Source organism: Electrona antarctica (assembly GCF_951216825.1).
Source record: "Electrona antarctica genome assembly, chromosome: 4".
NCBI classification, from domain to species: Eukaryota; Metazoa; Chordata; class Actinopteri; order Myctophiformes; family Myctophidae; genus Electrona; species Electrona antarctica.
Window position 1 is genome coordinate 22,555,203 of NC_136809.1, and position 20,138 is coordinate 22,575,340.

Genomic DNA, 20,138 nt, shown 5'->3' on the forward strand with positions numbered 1-20,138 from the left:
TTTTCCGCCGTAGTCTGAAAACTCACCTCTTCAGACTCCATCTTGGCCCGTAGCACTTGCCGTAGCACTTGTACTAGCCTCGACGACCTTACAGGCGTATTTATGTAGACGTAGCACATAGCACTCTATAATGTATACTCATAGCCTCACTGTACTACTACAGATAATATACTATTAGACAGATATTAGGTTCTTAGCTTTATGATTCTTGATGACTATTTATATGTGTTTGATGTATTTTGTTGTGTTGTTCTTGCTTACTGTAAATCGCTCTGGATTAAGAGCGTCTGCTAAATGCCTAAATTGTAAATTGATATAGTAACATCAAATTAAGGTAAGAAAACGGTTAATCTGGAATTCCCCATTATATTAACCTTGCTCCTCTGTCATTGTCTTCTGCCCTGTCATAGGTGCAGTCCATTGAGTCCAAGCTGGATTCCCTGCTGGACACCTATCGTCAGGTGTTGCATAAAGGCTCGTCCTCGGCCCTCACTCTGTCCACTCTGCCCTTGTTTGAGTTGGAGCAGACCTCTGACTCCGTTTTCAGCAAGGATCTGTCCTGCTCCACCCAGGTCAGCAGTGGTGGTGTGACCTCCACAGGGAGCTGTGCTACACGCTCCTCCACCAACTCCCACCTCTCCAGAGGAGGTCTCCAGCTCATCTTGGCGCCGCCCAATGAGATGAACCTCAACCTCAATGCCTCTGCCTCCACACCGCCCTCTGTTCTGGGGTCCTCCTCCTTCAGCCCCTCGCCCCTACCTCATCTTCACCACCACCACCACCACCACCACCATCCTTATTACCACCATCACCATTCCCAGGCTCAGCTAACGCCTGAGGCCGGTGGTGAAGAGATGGGAGGGGGCTCACCCATTCTCACCCCTAATAGTGCCCCTAGTGGTGGTGGCAGAGGGACCCTCCACGTCAGCAGGTTTCCAATGCTTGCTAGGCCTCCACCGCCTCCCCCTTCTGGACGGACCCTTGGCCCCATCAGCACTAACTCTAGGTCAGAGGTGAAGGACTTGTGTGGACGTCTAGGTGAGCTGGTGGAGGCCAACAGCATGGTGGAGGATCTCATGTTGCCGGGCAGAGGACTGGGGAGAAGCAGCGGCAATCGCAATGACAGACCGAGCACTAAAGACGACGGCTGCTGGAGGAGACACATGAGCTTAGAGATGGAGCCCCTGGTGCCCCTGACCCTGGGTTGCTGCTCAGGCTCCAGCCAGGAAGACCGAGGACTGGGCAAGTCCGTGTCAGTGCAGGACCTGATGCAGGCGGTCCCGGTGGCCATTCTGGACCCCCACCACAGCCTCTCGTCCCCCAGCACTAGCAGTGACTCCCCCAATAGCTTCCACAGCAGCGGCCAGGATCCCGGGGGAGGAGGGGGTGGCGTCCGTCGGGGAGTGAGCGGGGGCGGCCAAGCCGGCCATGGGTGGGGGGAGGAGGACCTCTTCATCAGTGACAGGGACATTGAGGCACAGGGCCTCGGCTTCATCCCCCAGGTGAACGCTGAGGCCCCCTCCTACTCCTCAGAACTCCTCAGGATTGGGCCAAGGGCAGGAGTAGGGGCCAGGGGCTCCAACCCAAGCCTAGGCAGTGGTCACACATCCAGCCCTTCTGCTGGCAGTACTGAGTCCCTGAACATACCACATGTACGGCTAAAATAGACCCGACTAAATGGACACGCAAAAACCTCACCACACAGAGACACTTTGTATCTTTTTTGGGGGGGTGGGCTGGTTTGTTTATTTTGATGTCAGTTAATTTGATAAAGAACACAGTATTTTTCGTACATGGTGATCTACATGAAATCTTGCATGAGTTATCTTTTTATTTAAAAAACAAAATATATATATAAAAAAAAAGGTTATGACAAATCAAAGGCAAGCTACAGTATGAAGGTACATAAGTGGTGATACTGTAGGACACCAAAAATTGGTCGTTTAAAATAGTGGCTTGATAGATGACCTTAAGACATGTGCATGTGCACTGCATGTTTTCAGTGAAAAGTGCAAGTAACCCAACTTTACACCCAGCAATGCAAGCCGTTGACAGCAATTTAGCCTTTGTTGTGATCAGTACAGCAACAATACATTTTCAGCAATGGAATCAATCGAATCCATTTATGCATAAAACATGCTTTTTCCTCAGTCTCTAAACAGAGCCTGTTCAAAATTGTGAATGGCAAGTGAATGAATTGCCTAAACATGGTATGTTCTTTACTATCTAAACCTAAAGAATTTGCTTGCAATATACAAAAAATAAATACAAATTTTAAAAATTAAGTTGATCTGAATTTCACCCATCAACATCACCATCATCCAGGGTTGCCTACTCATTTGATTTAACTTATTTTCACATGGTACAAATCTAACTTTGGAATGTAACTCATCATTTCAAATCTTAATCTCTTAAAACTCTGATTTATTTTCTAACAGAAAGAATGAGGAGCTCCTTTGAAAGACACAACATACATCCAGGCTGCTGTACCTGTCAACTCTTAAGGCAATGTTTAGTGTCACTTCTGCCAGTGAGACACATGCATGCACGCGCACACACACACACACACACACACACACACACACACACACACACACACACACACACACACACACACACACACACACACACACACACACACACACACACACACACACACACACATGAAGTCATTCTTATGTATCCATTGTATAGTACAGATCAGGATAGCTTCTGTTAGTCCAGGACTCCAGTAGTATCGGCATCACTCATTTAAAGGTCAATTATGCATCAATTGTTGTTTAAAAGTTAAACACATCTTGAATGTAATTTCTTGGTTTAAAATGTCAATGTCAGTGCATTTTATTTATTCTATTTTATTTTATTTTGTAAGGCAGTATATTATTATCTAAAACCAAGGGGAACATTGTTACTTTTTTAACAACTTTTAACTTCAACAAATATCTTTTTCCCATACATTATAATGTGGGCTTACTTGGCTTTCTTGAAGTGGACATACTGTAGAATGTATCACTTATATCATTATTCTTATCAGTGATGGAGGAACATTTGGTCGAGTGCGAAGCAATTTCATATCATGACAATGACAACCCTTTTTGTTGTGGTACAGAATCAGGTACTGTACATCAGGTAAGACTTGTGGATGTCTTGCAAGCAGTGGTGGAAAGTAACTAAGTACATTTACTTAAGTACTGTACTTAAGTACAATTTTGAGTTATTTATGCTTTACTTGAGTATTTCCAATTTCCAGTTATTTTACTTCTACTCCACTACATCTCATAGGCAAATATTGTACTTTTACTCCACTACATTTATTTGAAAGCTTTAGTTACTAGGTACTTTGTAGATTTTTATTATTATTACAAAACATACAGTAACAACTTCAGCCCTAAAAAAGCGATCTACAAGCTCACAATGCGTCGCATTGCAACGCATTGTGAGCTTGTAGATCAGCTATTTTCAAAAAAGATTTGTATACATTTGAAAACTTGAAATGGGACATTCTGCATAACAAGTACTTTTACTTTTGGTACTTTAAGTACATTTTGAAACCAATACTTTTACTCAAGTAACTTTAAACAGCTGACTTGTAACGAAGTACTTCTACATTACAGTATTGCTACTTTTACTTAAGTAAGAAATGTGAGTACTTTTTCCACCTCTGCTTTCAAGTATGTTCTATTATTGGCCCATGGGAAATCTATTACTGTACAACACCAGATATGTAAGACACTGTCAGCTACATGTTACATCATACCAATAGGAACCTCATTGAAGGGTGAATAAATATCCACGTTAAAGGCTTTACCAGGTTATGTGAGGCAAGATACTGGGGTCAATTCACCTTGTTGAATCAAACCAAGTGGAGTTAATAAAAGCCACTTGCAGTTCGTTACTAAAAGCTGATTTTTAGGCAAAAGTAGTTTATCAATGTAAAATAATCACATAAGGGATTGAAAACTAATTAAAATGCTGTAAATCTATAAATGAGTTGCATTCATCAGAAGCTTTAGCTTCTTAAGACAGTGGTGAAAATATCAAAACCGTTACCTCTCACTGCCACTTGGGGCTGCCAGCATAATGCAAATGTGAAAATTATCCAGTGCTGATTTACATTTTGAATTCATTGGACCTTCATTCTAATGTGAAGTATACAAATTGTGCAGTACAGATATGGTGCCTTGCTTCTATAGTTCAACATTTGCATTTTTTCCTCAAACAATTTAAATCATTTCACCTCTTTGATTTAATTTTCTCTCCTTATGACTAGGGCATTTGACATTTTTAGTTTCCACATCTTGTTACTGCACAAAAACTGTTTTTTTAAACATGTCAATATTCTGTCTGTCTCATTTAATCTAATTTATTTAAATTATGTGCACATATTTACACAAGTAATAATCTCAGTTAGCTGCATAGGGCCTGTAATTCCATGAACATGCAAATTCACTTCTATTCTCATATGTCAATAAATGAAATTCTAGCAAGAGTTTGACATGGTTTTCTTCTTTTAGATTGTGGCTCTGCAGGAGTCTATAGCCATCTATAAGAGTGTCTGTCTGCGTTGGTGTAGGCCTAATGGCCGATGTATGCGTCAGTGTCTGGATCTCCATGGTCTCCAGGTTTTCACGTGTGTGTGTGTGTGTGTGTGTGTGTGTGTGTGTGTGTGTGTGTGTGTGTGTGTGTGTGTGTGTGTGTGTGTGTGTGTGTGTGTGTGTGTGCCTCTCACTCTCTCTGTTTGTCTATGTCTAAACCTTGCAAACTTGGCTGATTAGCGTCATAACACCGCCAGCAAGCGAAGGAACTAAAAATTCCTGAATATGTTTTCAATTTGCTCAATGACGACTGTTATTTTGTGAAGTAATAACCTCGCAGACCCACCATCATCCCTCAGACTATATGGAATGATGTGACCACGAGGAAACAATTTACAATTTACAATTTAGGCATTTAGCAGACGCTCTTAATCCAGAGCGATTTACATTAAGCAAGAACAAAAAGCATGGGAATACATCACATATGTAAAATGCATTTATCGCGAAACATGCGTAAGCTAAGAACGTAACTAGAACATATCTATATAATGACACTATACATATAAACTATAACTAGAACACATCTATATAATGACTATACATATAAACTATACATATATGCTATACTATGCTGTACATATATACTATGAAGTGCTATGACTACATACAATGCACTTATTGTGCTGTCTACATGACATACTATAAGTCTGTTTCAAATGCTATATAAGTCTAAGAAGTGCTGTCTAAGGGGGTAGGGTAAGTGCTATGGGCCATGATGGAGTCTGAAAAGGTGGGTTTTCAGACTACGGCGGAAGATCGGGAGTGATGCTGCAGTTCTGATTGCAACGGGGAGTGCATTCCACACTAGCAGCATGGTTACAAGCTGGCCAACTGGCACATGCAGTGGTGGATTACCAGAACCAGGGGGCCAACAGACCCAAGAGCTCAAGGGGCTAGCTAGAGCCTTGATGTGAATTGTCATAAACTTTGCTTTTCCAGTCAAAGGTGAATAACAATCACGCATTACAGAGCCCCAAAGGTCCTAATGAAAAATTGAAAGAATAGCCTAAACATTCATTTTGAACATGTCACACAAGAAACAACCTTGTAACTTAAGTGATCAAATGACTATTACAGGGGCTGACTAGGCTACTCTGTGGGCATCAAGTCGGTGCCCAGGCAGGGAATCATTTTCTAGAGCCTACAGTATTTTTCATAAATTATCTAAAATCCATGACATTTGCACTGGTATGGGAACCCATGTTACTCTGGACAAGAGTAACATCCAGGTTGGCCTATCCAAAACCATGTCATCCCTATGAAATCTATGATACATATTTGGGGATGTCCGAGTATTGCAGAATAATAAAGGGTTAGTTAGGACTGGAGGTGGCAGAATGAGTGGGAGAGGGAAAAGAGAGGAAGGTTTTATTTTATACACAATAGAGTTAGTGGAGGAGGAAACATCACTCTGGGGAACATATAGCACTGGACCAGGGCTAGATGTTCCCCTAGCTCTGGTCCATAGCTCTAATGCGTTTCATTTAGTTAGAGCTATGGACCAGAGCTAATGTTCCCCTAGGGAACATCAGGGGAGAGCAGGTGATCATGACAAGGTTGAATATTATATCATAATGTGACAGAAAGCAGGCTATATAAAAGCATTACAAGGTTGAATATTATATCATAATGTGACAGAAAGCAGGCTATATAATAAAGCATTACTAGTAATACTGTATGTAGCCTGCTTTAGTAGGCAACCTCTCCATGACTCCATCACCAACCACTACTTTCACTGCAGTATCGCACTAATGACACCAGGTGGCGATATGGTTCCAGTCCAGTAACCTCGTCGCTTGTGGATGACATAACCAGAGCGACCGGTGTAGTGTAGTGATGTAATGTAGTAGTCCATGCATAGATATATATGAGTCCAAGTACACATGTTACAGAGGACCTAGTTCGCTTGCCTTGTACCTTTTAGCAACGTTTTGAACAAAATACGTATGTGCAACAGTTGACAATGCTTCATTTAAGAAGAGCTATCCCGATAGCAGTACGGACCAACACATGTCGATTCTTCTCTGCTTCTCAAGCCAAACTGAATGCCAGAAAAGTAAGTAGCCTAGGATAGCGTTAGCAAACAGAGGGGTCATCTGCATATGGTCATCAATTGTACCTATCTGTTGTACCTATGACTTGTACTCTACACTGTAGCCCAAGGTTTAGATTCCGAATTTACGGGGGGCAGTTTCGAATTGCAGCCGTCCGTAGGTGCCCTTTGAGAGCGGTTTTGAAGGAGTCAAGGGATTCGCATGTCTTAATGACTGTTGGTAGGGCGTTCCACATTTTGGTGGCATAGGAGCGACAATAATTGAGTCCCTTGTTTGTGCTGAATCTGGGTTGTACATGGTTTGTTGCACTCATAGATATATGTCTATGGTTGCACTCCCTCTGGTGTTGTGGTGTCGCTGAGATATCTATTATACAATTGAAAACATGTACGCAACCCAATACCCAAAGTCACCAGCTACTACGCCACTGACACGCTGGGTGAAGCCGAAGCAGGAGCAACACACACTGCAACAACACACTAACACGTCACAGACTTACCCTCCGCGTCGATCCACGGCTATCTCCTCATGTCGCGCCGCACGCCCACACTCAACACCACCCGCGTAAAAATTGTCATTGCACTGCCACTAAAGCCGGCTCCCGTCCAGACTCACAAACAATATCAATATCAATAATAAACACAAACACGCCACAAGCACCGACACCCCCGCCTAATTTGTTGCCACGTCTATGAAAACAAGCCCAGAAATAATGCCATTCAACACGCTACTTACACACACTACCACTCGCTTACAATACGCGGACCTGGCAACACTACATCCCCTCTCCCATTTGCTCAAAGCCAACCACGTCACCCACGAGAGCTTTTCTGTTACGTCCGCTTGCAACACCGGAAGTTACATGCTACACACACACACATTAGAAGAACAACACGAACACAACACTACTCACACACACACGGGCCACTGTTGCCAGGTCTATGAAAACAGGCCCAGAAACAAGCAAACAGACCCAGAAACAAAGCCTTTCACCACGCTACTTACACACACTACAACTCGCTTACAATTCACGACCCTGGCAACATTGTTCCCCGGCTTCCACAACACACACAGTCCCACACACACACACACACACACATTCGGACTTGGATGGACAGCGGCGCGATTACATACATACACCGTTTAATTCATGCAAACACGACAATTGCACCACCAGTTTCATTAATGTAAACACGACAATTGCGCGACCCGTTTAATGAATGGAAACATGACAACTGCGACGCACCGAGGCGCATGGATTCTCTGTGTGTGTGTGTGTGTGACTGTGTGTGTGTGCGTGCGTGCGGGGTGCCTCTGCATTGGAGTGTTTATGTCAGTCAGCGATGCGATCCGTTGTTATTCAGCCAGGAAAACAATCTAAACATTATATACTAACGTCAGCATCGGGCAGATTAACACACACAAGCGTTATTAGTTGAGTTTTCTTATTGAAGTGCCTCTGAATTGTAACGGTGTGTTTATGTCAGTCAGCGATGCGATCCGGACCAGCACCATACGCACGGACTGGCGAGAGGCGAAGTGTTTCTCTCCCTTCGCCTCATGTCGCCCTCATTGTAACTACAAATATTGTTCCCGAACAAACAATGTGGGGTCACTGCAATCCGCAATCCAAAAGATTGTAGCCCTACTATAATGCAGTCAAGGTCCCCCAAAAAATATACTACACTATGTTCTGCTCCATTCTCAACATCTTTTGCTCTCCAAAAACAGTAATTTATTGTAAGTAAACAAAAACAGTAAAAAGCAGTTTCATGTCTGCTTATTTTCAATTACATTAACTTTCTTTTATGTGAAAATACAACAAATAATAATAATACCCATCCGTTACTACATGTCAACACACACACACACACACACACATTGAACAGCCTGCCGGAAAACAAAAGTAGAAGAAGAAGAACAACAACACACCGCACACTGATTCTAACTTGGATGGAGAGCGCCGCCATTACATACACAGTTAAAATCATGCAAACACGAACATTGCGCGAACGACTGCGTCGACACCTGCCGTGGAACAAACGGGACGAACCGAGGCGCATATATGGATAAGAACAACAACACCAACACTACACGCACACGAGCGCACGCGCTACAACACAAAACAGCTGCATACAACGCGTGTCACTGTGGACTTCTGTATCGCAACGCGGGGCAACGCAACTCTGGGATGAGCGGGCCGAAGGCCCGCAAAATTCAAGTGACATACATTTCATTTATATTATTTGGCTCTAATAGTAATCTCAGCAAGGCAAATGGCTTCTTGGTTAGAGTGGGTGACAATGTTATCACACGTAAAGATTAAATTACCTACCTAGGTTCCATCCTGGAGGCTAATCTTTCCGGTGATAAAATGGCCACCAACGTAATCAAAAAGGTCAACCATAGAACAAGATTCCTTTACAGGATCTCCTCACTGGTCGACAAAAACACCTTGAAGACCTTAACAGGAGCCCTTGTACAGGGTTTCTTTGACTATGCATGCACCTCCTGGTACCACAGCACCTCAAAGGCCCTTAAAACCAGGCTCCAGACTTCCCAAAACAAACTGGTCAGGCTCCTACTTGACCTCGCCCCCCGAACCCTCCTCACCCCTGCCCACTTCGACAGGCTGGAATGGCTTAGGGTCGACGACAGAGTACAGCATCTTGCAATGGGTCTGGTCCACAAGATTCGATACACCACCAAGATACCCATGTACCTGTCTAGATACTTCCTTAATGTTAACGAAGTCCACACCCACAACACCAGAGGGAGTGCAACGAACCATGTACAACCCAGATTCGGCACAAACAGGGGACTAAATTCTTTTCGCTCCTATGCCACCAAAATGTGGAACGCCCTACCAACAGTCATTAAGACATGCGAATCCCTTGACTCCTTCAAAACCGCTCTCAAAGGGCACCTACGGACGACTGCAATTCGAAACTGGCCCCTGTAAAATCGGAATCCCTCAAACACGTACGCAAGGACAACACAAGAGACGGTCGTGGCCACACAGCCAACTCGAGGTATGGCCACTGAGCCGACTTGGGGACCCAACGCAAGGACAACACAAGAGACGGTCACGGCCACACAGCCAACTCAAGGTATGGCCACTGAGCCGACTTGGGGACCCAACACAAGGACAACACAAGAGATGGTCACGGCCACACAGCCAACTCAAGGTACGGCCACGGAGCCGACTTGGGGACCCAACGCAGCTCCCCCAAGGAAAACAAACAAATGAACGGAGCTGAACGTGAATCCCCCCCACCGCCCACCCCTTTTTTTCCCTCACTGTATATGTTTCTTTTCCCTTTTTACCTCCTTTATGATTAATTCCTGTTCTGTCCTTTGTCTATATAGAAGTGTCTATTTGTACGTCTCTAAATGTTTTTGATGAATTGAACATTGTGGACCCTATTGGAAACAAGTGTAATGCTTAATTGGGTCGTCCACTCACAGTTAACAGCCTTTGTATTGAGTTTGTGCTTGAAATGTACTGTAATTCTGCAAACTGTTAATACATTTTTCAATCAATCAATCAATCAAAAACATGTATGTAATGTCACAGCCATTCTAGGGCCTAGGGTCTGGATTCATCTTCCTTTTAAAAATCACAGCTAAGACTGTTTTCTTAAAGCCATTGCAGAACAGCTAAAGCTGGTGCTCTCTCCTCTTGCTTCTATCTCTCGGCATATATCACGTATGTCATATATTAAATGGTATGTGTTTCTCAGGGTCTTGTGTTGGGTGTGTATGAGAAGGACGGAGAAGATTCCAATCCTCATCTGACGGACACTGCAGTGGCTTTTGACGGCACTGTGTCTGGAAAACTGTCAGAGGTGCTGAAAATGTGAGTATATGGCACTGACTGAACCTGCAGAACCAAACCATCGGAACTTCATTACCAAGTATATGGGTGTATATACCAGGCATTTTCCACATTGACCTTGACATAAACGATGAGCAGTTAACACAGGACAAATGAAGGCATACGCTGTTTTTGCTATAAAGTCGCAATATAATATATTACACAAGAGTGCTTTTTCAGCCAGAGCTGTTCTTTTGTGTTTGTAGTTGCAGAATGTATGGTGAGCCACCTTCATCTTTCTGTCACATCCCACTGGTAGAGGAACATGGCTTTGGATCACTGCCATTTAATGCAGATGATGACCCCGTTTTAGTATGTTTAATTTTGTATCATTTATAAAGTCAATTTTGTCTCTGTTTCTGTCTTTGTTTCTTTTAGCTCCGGTCCACCTCTTAAGAAAGGCGGCAACAGAATATTCTATGGACTCCATGAGGTAATCGGCTGCAACAACTGTAGAAACATGTAGAGTGACATAAGACTGTTGTGTCAATAAGCCTATCTCACAGAATTTCCCCGCCCCCCTAAATACGCCCCCTTTCGGGGTTAGTGGTGATAGCGTGACGTCACTCCATAGACACTACATGTTAACCGAGGTAATTTAAGAAGTCTACAACTTTTGTTTTCTCAAGGTAAGGTTTGTTCTATCTGTTCGACCTGATTTACCATCTTGTTTGCTTCATAATAATATTGGTCTGTCACATTTTTACATTAGAAAATGTACTTAGATTCTCTAGAGAAAAAAACGTGTAAATGCTCATGTTAAAGACACCACTATTTACCGGAAGTGGGCGTGGAAAGCGGGCTGTGAGATAGGCCTATTACCAGTATATAAGATGAGTTAAGAAAAGATAAGAACACTTGGTCTATTATTAAGTTGAATTACTTTAATGAAACATTAAAATGAAACACTTCTTCAAAAAAGCAGATCTATACACTGTAGTATCACAAGTGGCTATTTTGAAAATCTTTGAAATCTGAGAATATTCACCTATAATCTAATGACATATAATGATAATATAATGACATTACTATGACACACAATAGGAATACCAGGTTGAACACATCGGCTGCATAATTTAAATTATCGATATCAACAGGATGCATTCGAAACCATAGACTCTGCTCTACTGTATTATGGGCACTGGGTGGGCATATCTTTCGAAATATAAATATATATTGTTGTATGTAGGAAAAATAAATGGGATTTTTTTACTCGAGTCGTGACCCATTTAAAATGGTCTGTGGCCCACAAATTGCTAACGACCCAGTCTCTGGGAAACAGTGTGGTTGAATAATGTTGAACTGTACTCCATGCATTCTCCAGGACTTTCCGTGCGTTGCACTGGTTGGGCTGGGGAAGAAAGATGCCGGTGTGTGTGGAGCAGAGTCCTGGGACACCTGCAAGGAAAACATCAGAGCTGCAGTATCATGTAAGGGTCTAGAAGAAGAAGCTTTGGTCATTTTAAATGAATTGGTTTATAAAATTAGAGTTTACTGGAGATTTTACACAGAACCCTTTTCTGTGTAAATTGTGTGAACTCACTTTGTAGTTCAGAGCTTATAGCAGGGGTCAGCATTGGCAACTAGGTTTGGCCTTGGACCAATTTTTTTCCTTGGCATTAGATGGCGTGAAAGGCTAATTTAAGAAATTGATAGTTACAAAATGTTACTGTAACTCCATGACAGACTGCCTTATAAGACATAGGCCTACATTTGTGTATGAATCAAAATGTAAGTTAAGGTGGCCCTTAAGTTAATGGATGGCCCTTTCCATTTGTGAAGAGTAACACATTTATGGACTGACCATGTAGCGGAGCCTAACTCATTATACTATATAATTATTTTACATACTAACTATACATAAATACTATACCATAATTATGACGACCTTCTGCCAGACATAGGCTACAACATCACATAGACCTAAGCATGATTCATTGTAGTAGCCTTAATCTAAGGCTACTTCAAAGTGTTTCCACCAAAGATGGGCACGAAAGTTATTGACTGAAGCACTTTAACCAGGTCCATTACTGAGTCCGAAAACAAAACGCCTGCGCCCTGCGGTTGCCGAGGCTAGACTGTGTGTGACCAGACTACACTGCTGCTGCCTGCTTGTCTGCTCGGTGGTATTCACTCTCAACATGAATAAAAGTTTAATAGCATCTGATCCTTCAGGTGGGAATGCATTCTCTATTATGGACATTATAGCCATTATAATAGCGTATATTATACTGTCAGCCTAAAATTGACAGGCCAGAAATGATTTCCGAGGGGCCAATGTCTGTTGCCATCCCCTTATAGCTTGTGTGTGTGTGTGTGGTATGTGTGTGTGTGCGTGTGTACAGCTGGCTGCAGGCTGCTTCAGGACCTGGAGTTGGCTCACGTTGAGGTGGACAGCTGCGGTGACGCCCAATCATCAGCAGAGGGTGCCATACTGGGCTTGTTTCAATACGACCAACTCAAATCCAAGAAAAAGACCAAAGTGACCACACGGCTACATGGAAGGTATATTTCCATCTAAATTATGTCACCTGTGTGTTCAGTATACTGTAAATGCATGAGTGCAATTTATTCCTCAAAATATTGTTAGCACTTTGGGACATGACATTACTGTCACAAAGACCATAAGGCTCATTACCCCATTCTTTAACCCTGTTAGGAAATACGCTATAGAAATAACTTCATTATCATTATATTCCATACGTAATATAATTAATTTGAGTTTTTAATGATTGCTCCCCAACAGTAAGTCCAACACAACAGAAAGCACTACATAATACACTTAAAGGACCATATATCGGTGTCGGTACATGTGATTGCCTATTTTCAGCTTTTGTCATAATATTGTACACAACAATGAACATTTTTGCATTCATTTTAATGTCATTAAAATGTTACATCTGAATAATTGAGTGAATGTTTATTAAATGTTTTCGTTTTCTAATTACTCTAATTGCTTTAGAATAGATTAAATGATTAAATGATGAAACAATAACATAGCTTTAACTAAAAAATAACCAATGATATTTAGTGTGATGGATTACATTTTTGAAACAAGTTTCAAGTCTACCAGTTTATCTTCATACCGTATTGAAATGAACACAATCCAATCACATTCACACACACACACACACAAAAAAAACCTTGACTCATAGACATTGGGCTAAACGTTCCAGAACATTGGTATGGTGCTTTAACACGGTGATACTGTATGCATGGGTGTGTTGTTCCTACAGTGGTGATATGGAGGCATGGCACAAAGGAGTCCTATATGGAGAAGGCCAGAACCTGGCCCGCCTACTCATGGAAGCACCCGCCAATTACATTACTCCTACAGTGTTTGCCAACACCATCGAGGAGCAGATGGCACCATACACTGACCGAGTCAAAGTCCACAAGAGGTGAGTGTTGCCATTCACTTACTGAGTCAAAGTCCACTAGAGGTGAGTGTTGCCATTCACTTACTGAGTCAAAGTCCACTAGAGGTGAGTGTTGCCATTCACTTACTGAGTCAAAGTCCACAAGAGGTACCATTCACATACTGAGTCAACGTCCATAAGAGGCGAGTGTTGTGTTATCATATAGTATACTGACTGAGTCATAGTCTGTAGGGTTGAGTGTTGGACATTAGAGCTGGGATCAGGCCGACTTTATACAGCCCGACCCGGCCTGACACCGACAGCTTTGTGTCCGAACCAAAATGAGCCCGACCTTAATTATTAATATATGCGTCCGACCCGGGCCCGACACCGGCGTCCCCCCCCCCCCCCTTCTTTTTTCTTTGAGGAAGGCACTGACAGCAAGCATGTTATAATGTAGGCTACAGCTTGCCTTGCCTGACTGTTACATTTAGACATCATACCACACTGTGTAAATTACCATGAAATGGGACCATTTTATATCTATAGCCTACTACTATGATAGTATAACACGTCGCACCGCACGCGCTCACAACAAACACACACACACACGACACACACACAAACACTCGTGCAGTCTTACCAGCATTGATGATTGATTTGACATTGGCGATTCTGCATTGGCAATATTTAATCCACACAGCGTGTTCGTGCAAAGTTGCAAACTCTTAATAAAGTGCTATTCAATCAAACAATCCGCGCCAGCGGGAGGCGATTATTGGTAGCCTAATTTGCCATGGTCCATGGGCAGGATCGAGTTATTTACTCATACTCAACTCTTCACTGTTCAACAGCTAATAAATCAAACTATTTATATTAATCCTACCATGGCGGTTTATATGTTGTCATGGGGGAGGAGGATCACATCCATCGTGGGTAAGTTCAAACCTAGAGGCTAACGCCGTCCTCTCTTCAGTGGTTCTTCCAGCTGCGCCCCATACAGTATGTAACCTCAGTCCCTACGCTCATTCTGTAGCAATTAGCGTAGGGACTGAGGTTCACATGGGGCTACGTTCGCTGCTGCTGCTGCTTGCAGCACGTGCGTTGCACGTTTGCAACTACAAGTGGTGCTGCTGCTTGCAGTGCATTGTCACGCTGCACCACCTTATATATATATAGGCTACTCTAAAGTGCACCATGCGTCCTGGTTTAACCAGGAAACACACAGAGAGACAGACTAGTCGGATCGTTTTTATTCATATTTACACTTTATTTTCTATATATCAACAGCATGGCCGGCCCGAACCGAAGCCCGACCACCAATTATGGTAATGAGCCCGACCCTAGCCCGACCCGTCGGGTCCCGTCGAGTTTCGTTCGGGTATCCCAGCTCTATTGGACATGGACATACAATTTGAGGAATAAAGAAGTGAATTAAATTAAATGTCATGTACATTAACTTGATGGGATACAGTTTGTTATGGCTTCTTCCATGAGTTTCTGTGACCGCACACAATGCTAGTGAATCGAGTTTTGGCAGACTACAGTAGGAGCCTCCTTACATTATGTATCTCTTCAGGGGTCAGGCCTGGATAGAGGAGCAGGAGATGGGAGCATTTCTCAGCGTGTCCAAAGGCTCAGATGAGCCCCCTGTGTTCCTGGAGCTGCACTACAATGGCTGCCCCGATCACACACAGGCACCCCTACTACTGGTGGGCAAGGGTGTCACCTTTGACAGGTAAACCATAGTACGAAAACATTTGCACCCTTCACCTTAGTCCTCTGCTGCCCTGGCTGTAATGTTGGCAATCTTACGAAATTAACTATAGTTTACTAGCCAAATGTCTGATAGATGAAAATGTATAAACAGGCACTTGGAAAGTGTTCATTTATGATCCTGGATGTTGGTAATTGGTAATTACTGATGTCATTCCATCATGCAAGAATAAAAACTGAAACTCAGTCTTGGTGTGTGCGACCCATTACATTTATTTCTATAATATGATTTGAACAGGTAATGCACCATAAGTCAGAGCGCGGTGGTCACAAGAAAGGTTATCTTAGCAAAATGGCTAATGATAAATGGCATTTATTAGCACCTTTATCCAAGGTGCTTTACATAGATTGTGCATTACATTCACCCATTCATACTCTGATGGCGAAGGAAACCATGCAAGGCACCAACCTGGACACCGGGAGCAATTAGGGGTTCAGAGACTTGCTCAAGGACACTTCGACACTAACTGGGGGAGCCCGGGATCCAACTGGGAACATCACGGTTCCCATACGGCTGTTCTACGGGCCACTCTACCCCTGAGCCACTGCCGCCCTGCTTTCACATGTAGACACTCTTATATTACTGACAGTCAAGTCATTTTTCACATTGCTTTCTTCTCTTATTCCGTTCAGTGGTGGTATCTCCCTAAAGCCACCCTCCGGAATGGACGCCATGCGAGCTGACATGGGTGGAGCTGCCACCGTGTGTGCCTCCATCGTCACTGCAGCAGCTCTCAAGCTGCCAGTCAACATTATCGGTGAGACTGCTGGCACAAACCCCTGTTGTGTAGCTTTTCTTTGTTGGGCCTCATCAACGAGAAGCCTGCTGTCTTGTATAATGATCATTATTTATAACTTTTTTTCAACTGCCCTCAAAATCTTATGAAAAACATCTTTGTGTTTTTCACTTGATTGCTTAACTCTTCAGTCTTTTCTGTGTTTGTCAGGTCTAGCTCCCCTCTGTGAGAACATGCCCAGTGGAAAAGCCACCAAACCAGGGGATGTAGTCCGAGCCAAGAATGGTAAAACCATCCAGGTGTGTGGGCCACAGTGCACAATTATGTGAATCATGGGAGACCAAATGTTTTTGATAGCTATGTGGGACGTGACCACTGGTGGTCAATAATAGCAGGCTGGTGCATCTTAAGGCCAGACCGCACCAATGCAACTAGTCGCAACTGCCATTGAGATAATTGTTGCAAGTAGTTGCATGTTGCAAGGAGTTGCAAACGGTTGCATTTGGTGTGGACTGGCCTTTAGCTTTCTTTGGAATCTCTGTGGCACCACTCCCAGCTTGAATGGATTTTTGCAAGTCTGTTTGCTGTTATTGTCAGACATGCTATGTGTTCTTCAACTCATTTTATTTGTATGTCTGAGTTATTTAGATCAGTGGTTCACAAACCTTTTAGACTGTGGCCCAAAAGAGTAATTTGATGTCTCCACAGGTCCCAAATCTAATGTCTTACATTTGTTTGCTTGTTGTTTGTTATTTCTAAAAAAGAACTTAGAGAGAATATTTTGAAATATTTATTTTAAAATAAAATGGGACCCATTTGTCAGTCGTGGACCCATAAAAAGTGGTCCACGACTGACAAATGGGTCCCGTCCCACACACAGTGATTTAGATGAACGTTTTTTTATTAGTCTTTCTTGTCCAGGTTGATAATACAGATGCAGAAGGGAGGTTGATCCTGGCTGATGCTCTGTGTTATGCTCACACCTTCAACCCCAGGGCCATCGTCAACGCCGCTACACTCACAGGTGAGACGCATAGAAAAACTTAAATAGGCTCTGTCTGTGCATAACTGTATTCTCAGGTTTCCAGAATGTGGCATACCTCTTTCCTGTTACTGTTCATTTCCCCAATAGCTTAATTTGATTGGCTTGTTTGATTGATGCTTAACAAAAAAACAAAGTTGGGAGAAAATTAACCTCAACATGAAACGCTGGGTATGCTACCTTCTGGAAACCTGGGACTACATTCATGCACAGAGCCTATTAGGGGGCTCTATAGATTCAAACCTGGGTGATTATAATTTATTTGGACAGCTACTCAGTTTTGTTGGAGGCTTTTACTTGTGCATTAAGAAGAAATATTAGAAATATGACTCAGTTGGGGATATTCACTATTGGACAATAATGGCTGCTGCTTTTTTCTCTTAAGGGGCCATGGATGTCGCTCTCGGCTCCGCAGCTACCGGAGTGTTCACAAACTCTGATTGGCTCTGGCAGCAGCTGCACAAGGTAAACACAAACACACACACAGTGCTATTAGTCCACTTGCCGTACATTATGAGTACCCTAACGTTTTATGTTAGAAATGTTGAGTATGGGTCCCCAGCATTTAGAAACTGCAGGATGCTAACTTGCATATGTTGGGCAATTTTCATAATTAACATAATAAGCTGGGGTACCATTAACAACCTAATATAAGGCAACATTTTCAAAATGTCTTTATGCTTTAAGTAGCATGTGACGTCAAACTAGGGTTTTTTCATGATTCTGAATCCATTGCAAGCATTAGTTTTGCATGAAAAACACTCCTTGGGCTAAATTAAACATTTCTAACATAAAACTTCACAATGAGGCTCTATGGGCTGGAAAGTAGACTATAGCTGGTTATTTGTCATATATTTGTATGAGTTTGTGATTGTCTTTTTTTGTGGGTGTGTGTGTGTAGGCCAGTGTGGTGACAGGTGACAGGGTGTGGCGGATGCCATTGTTCCAACACTACACCAAGCAGGTGACTCACAGCCCACTGGCCGACCTCAATAACATCGGCAAGTACAGCCGGTACGTACTGCAGCTCAACACACACTGACCCTGAGCACTGATACTGTCCGATACTAACAAATGTTCAATGTGTTCTATAGTTATACTACAGAATTACAGTAAAATAAGTCAATAAAGTACAAAATGAAGATAAGTTGCCTTACTTCTCTCAAACACATATCACCCTGATATAACAGTTGAGGGGGGGGGGGGGGGGGGGTGAATATACATAAATAAATCACACTTGTGCCTGGTAATGTAAATGTATGTTTAAAGTGCTCTAAACAAACATTAAAACTCCATAGACGTGGCTGTACTCTTAAAGTGCTCTAAACATATGACGTAATTTCAAAAGCCAGATATTGGAGGGGCTAGCGCTCCTCAAAAATATACATTTATAAACTATGTGATATGAATCTCTATCTCGTCAGTTCTGGTGGTGCGTGCACAGCAGCTGCCTTCCTGAAAGAGTTTGTCACAGCGCGCCACTGGGCTCACCTGGACATCGCCGGGGTCATGTCCAACAAAGACGAGGTCCCCTACCTGAGGAAAGGCATGTCAGGCAGGCCGACGCGTACACTGGTGGAGTTTGCTGCTGGGCTGACCAGCCAAGTCTGAGAGACTGGAGCCACACACCGCCAGCACGACGTGAGCTGTTGATGCTAAAGAGCACGTTACCTCCCGGTGTGTTATGAGGAGAAAACACTACTGCAATTTTTCTCAGTGGGGTCCAGGGGTCGTTGGAGTGGTTCCAGGGGGTCCCCAGCAAAATGAGGAGCAGTTTAACCATTTTAGGATAATCTGAAAATAGCTGATCTACAAACAAGCTGACACGCATCACAATAAGACACATTATGAACGTGTAGATCTGCTATTTCTGGAAAAGTGCTGACTAATTTGGGAAAATGTTTAACACTGTGTGTGTGTGTGTGTGTGTGTGTGTGTGTGTGTGTGTGTGTGTGTGTGTGTGTGTGTGTGTGTGTGTGTGTGTGTGTGTGTGTGTGTGTGTGTGTGTGTGTGTGTGTGTGTGTGTGTGTGTGAGAGAAATAGAATGAGAACGTTTCGATGACTTTTCTTTTATAAAATGGATATTACAAATAAAGCATATATATTACAGATCTAAATGTGTGTTCGTAAAGTTATGTTCATAAATGTTTTTGTTTTGTTTTGGGGATCTGAATTTGAGTGCTCAACTGAGAAAACTACCAATATCTGACTATAATATTTAGGTATCGGTCTAAATAAATATCTACATAGGCCTACCGTATATATATTTTTGCCCTTTCAAGTCCTTTAATTGTTAAAGGCAGTATACTGCAGTGAGTGTGGTTTTTCAACTACCTGAATGTGTAATTTTGTAAGCCATGTTAGACGAAAGCAAGACAACTGAACTGACTCATGAAACTGACCTCAGTTCTTCTTCTTTTTTGCAAACGACACCGTCGTACTACCATAGGGTCGTACTACGCAGAGCCATAGAGTACTCTCCTACATTACATAGACTTCTATTGAGAATGGGGACAACAAATGGAGACAAGTCCTCCTGGACAAATTAACCTGGATGAATTGAACAAGGTGGACCCTCTTGTAAACAAGTGTAATGCTTAATTGGGTCGTCCACTCACAGTTAACAGTCCTTGTATTGAGTTTGTGCTTGAAATGTACTGTAATTCTGCAAACTGTTAATAAATATTTCAATCAATCA

General features: G+C 42.8%; 2 protein-coding genes across 7 annotated transcripts in view; both read left to right on the forward strand.

Moving 5' to 3' along the window:
* The window catches only part of kcnq5b (potassium voltage-gated channel, KQT-like subfamily, member 5b), a 119,904-nt gene extending 116,357 nt beyond the window's left edge, over positions 1 to 3,547 (forward strand). For all 6 annotated transcript variants that reach the window (XM_079498952.1, XM_079498955.1, XM_079498950.1 and 3 more), the window contains one exon: positions 411 to 3,547. In XM_079498952.1, the coding sequence (XP_079355078.1) occupies positions 411 to 1,667 (1,257 nt within the window). In that variant the 3' untranslated portion in view covers positions 1,668 to 3,547. The remainder of the gene's footprint in view (positions 1 to 410) is intronic.
* A 2,982-nt stretch (positions 3,548 to 6,529) lies between these two features.
* Positions 6,530 to 19,536, forward strand: lap3 (leucine aminopeptidase 3). Its single transcript, XM_079498982.1, has 13 exons — positions 6,530 to 6,651; positions 10,393 to 10,508; positions 10,905 to 10,959; positions 11,851 to 11,956; positions 12,872 to 13,031; positions 13,763 to 13,927; positions 15,465 to 15,623; positions 16,295 to 16,419; positions 16,609 to 16,697; positions 17,320 to 17,422; positions 17,826 to 17,905; positions 18,342 to 18,454; positions 18,865 to 19,536. Exons 1-13 carry the CDS (start codon positions 6,559 to 6,561, stop codon positions 19,049 to 19,051), a joined length of 1,551 nt encoding a protein of 516 aa, XP_079355108.1. The 5' UTR covers positions 6,530 to 6,558; the 3' UTR covers positions 19,052 to 19,536.
* The last annotated feature ends 602 nt before the right edge of the window (positions 19,537 to 20,138 follow it).

Bases quoted from the DNA above. Each gene is read 5' to 3' on its own strand.
- lap3 (XM_079498982.1), top strand. From the start codon at position 6,559: ATGCTTCATTTAAGAAGAGCTATCCCGATAGCAGTACGGACCAACACA. The intron at 11,957-12,871 runs GTAAGGGTCTAG...GCGTGTGTACAG, and splicing joins CATCAGAGCTGCAGTATCAT to CTGGCTGCAGGCTGCTTCAG. The intron at 17,906-18,341 runs GTAAACACAAAC...GTGTGTGTGTAG, and splicing joins TCTGGCAGCAGCTGCACAAG to GCCAGTGTGGTGACAGGTGA.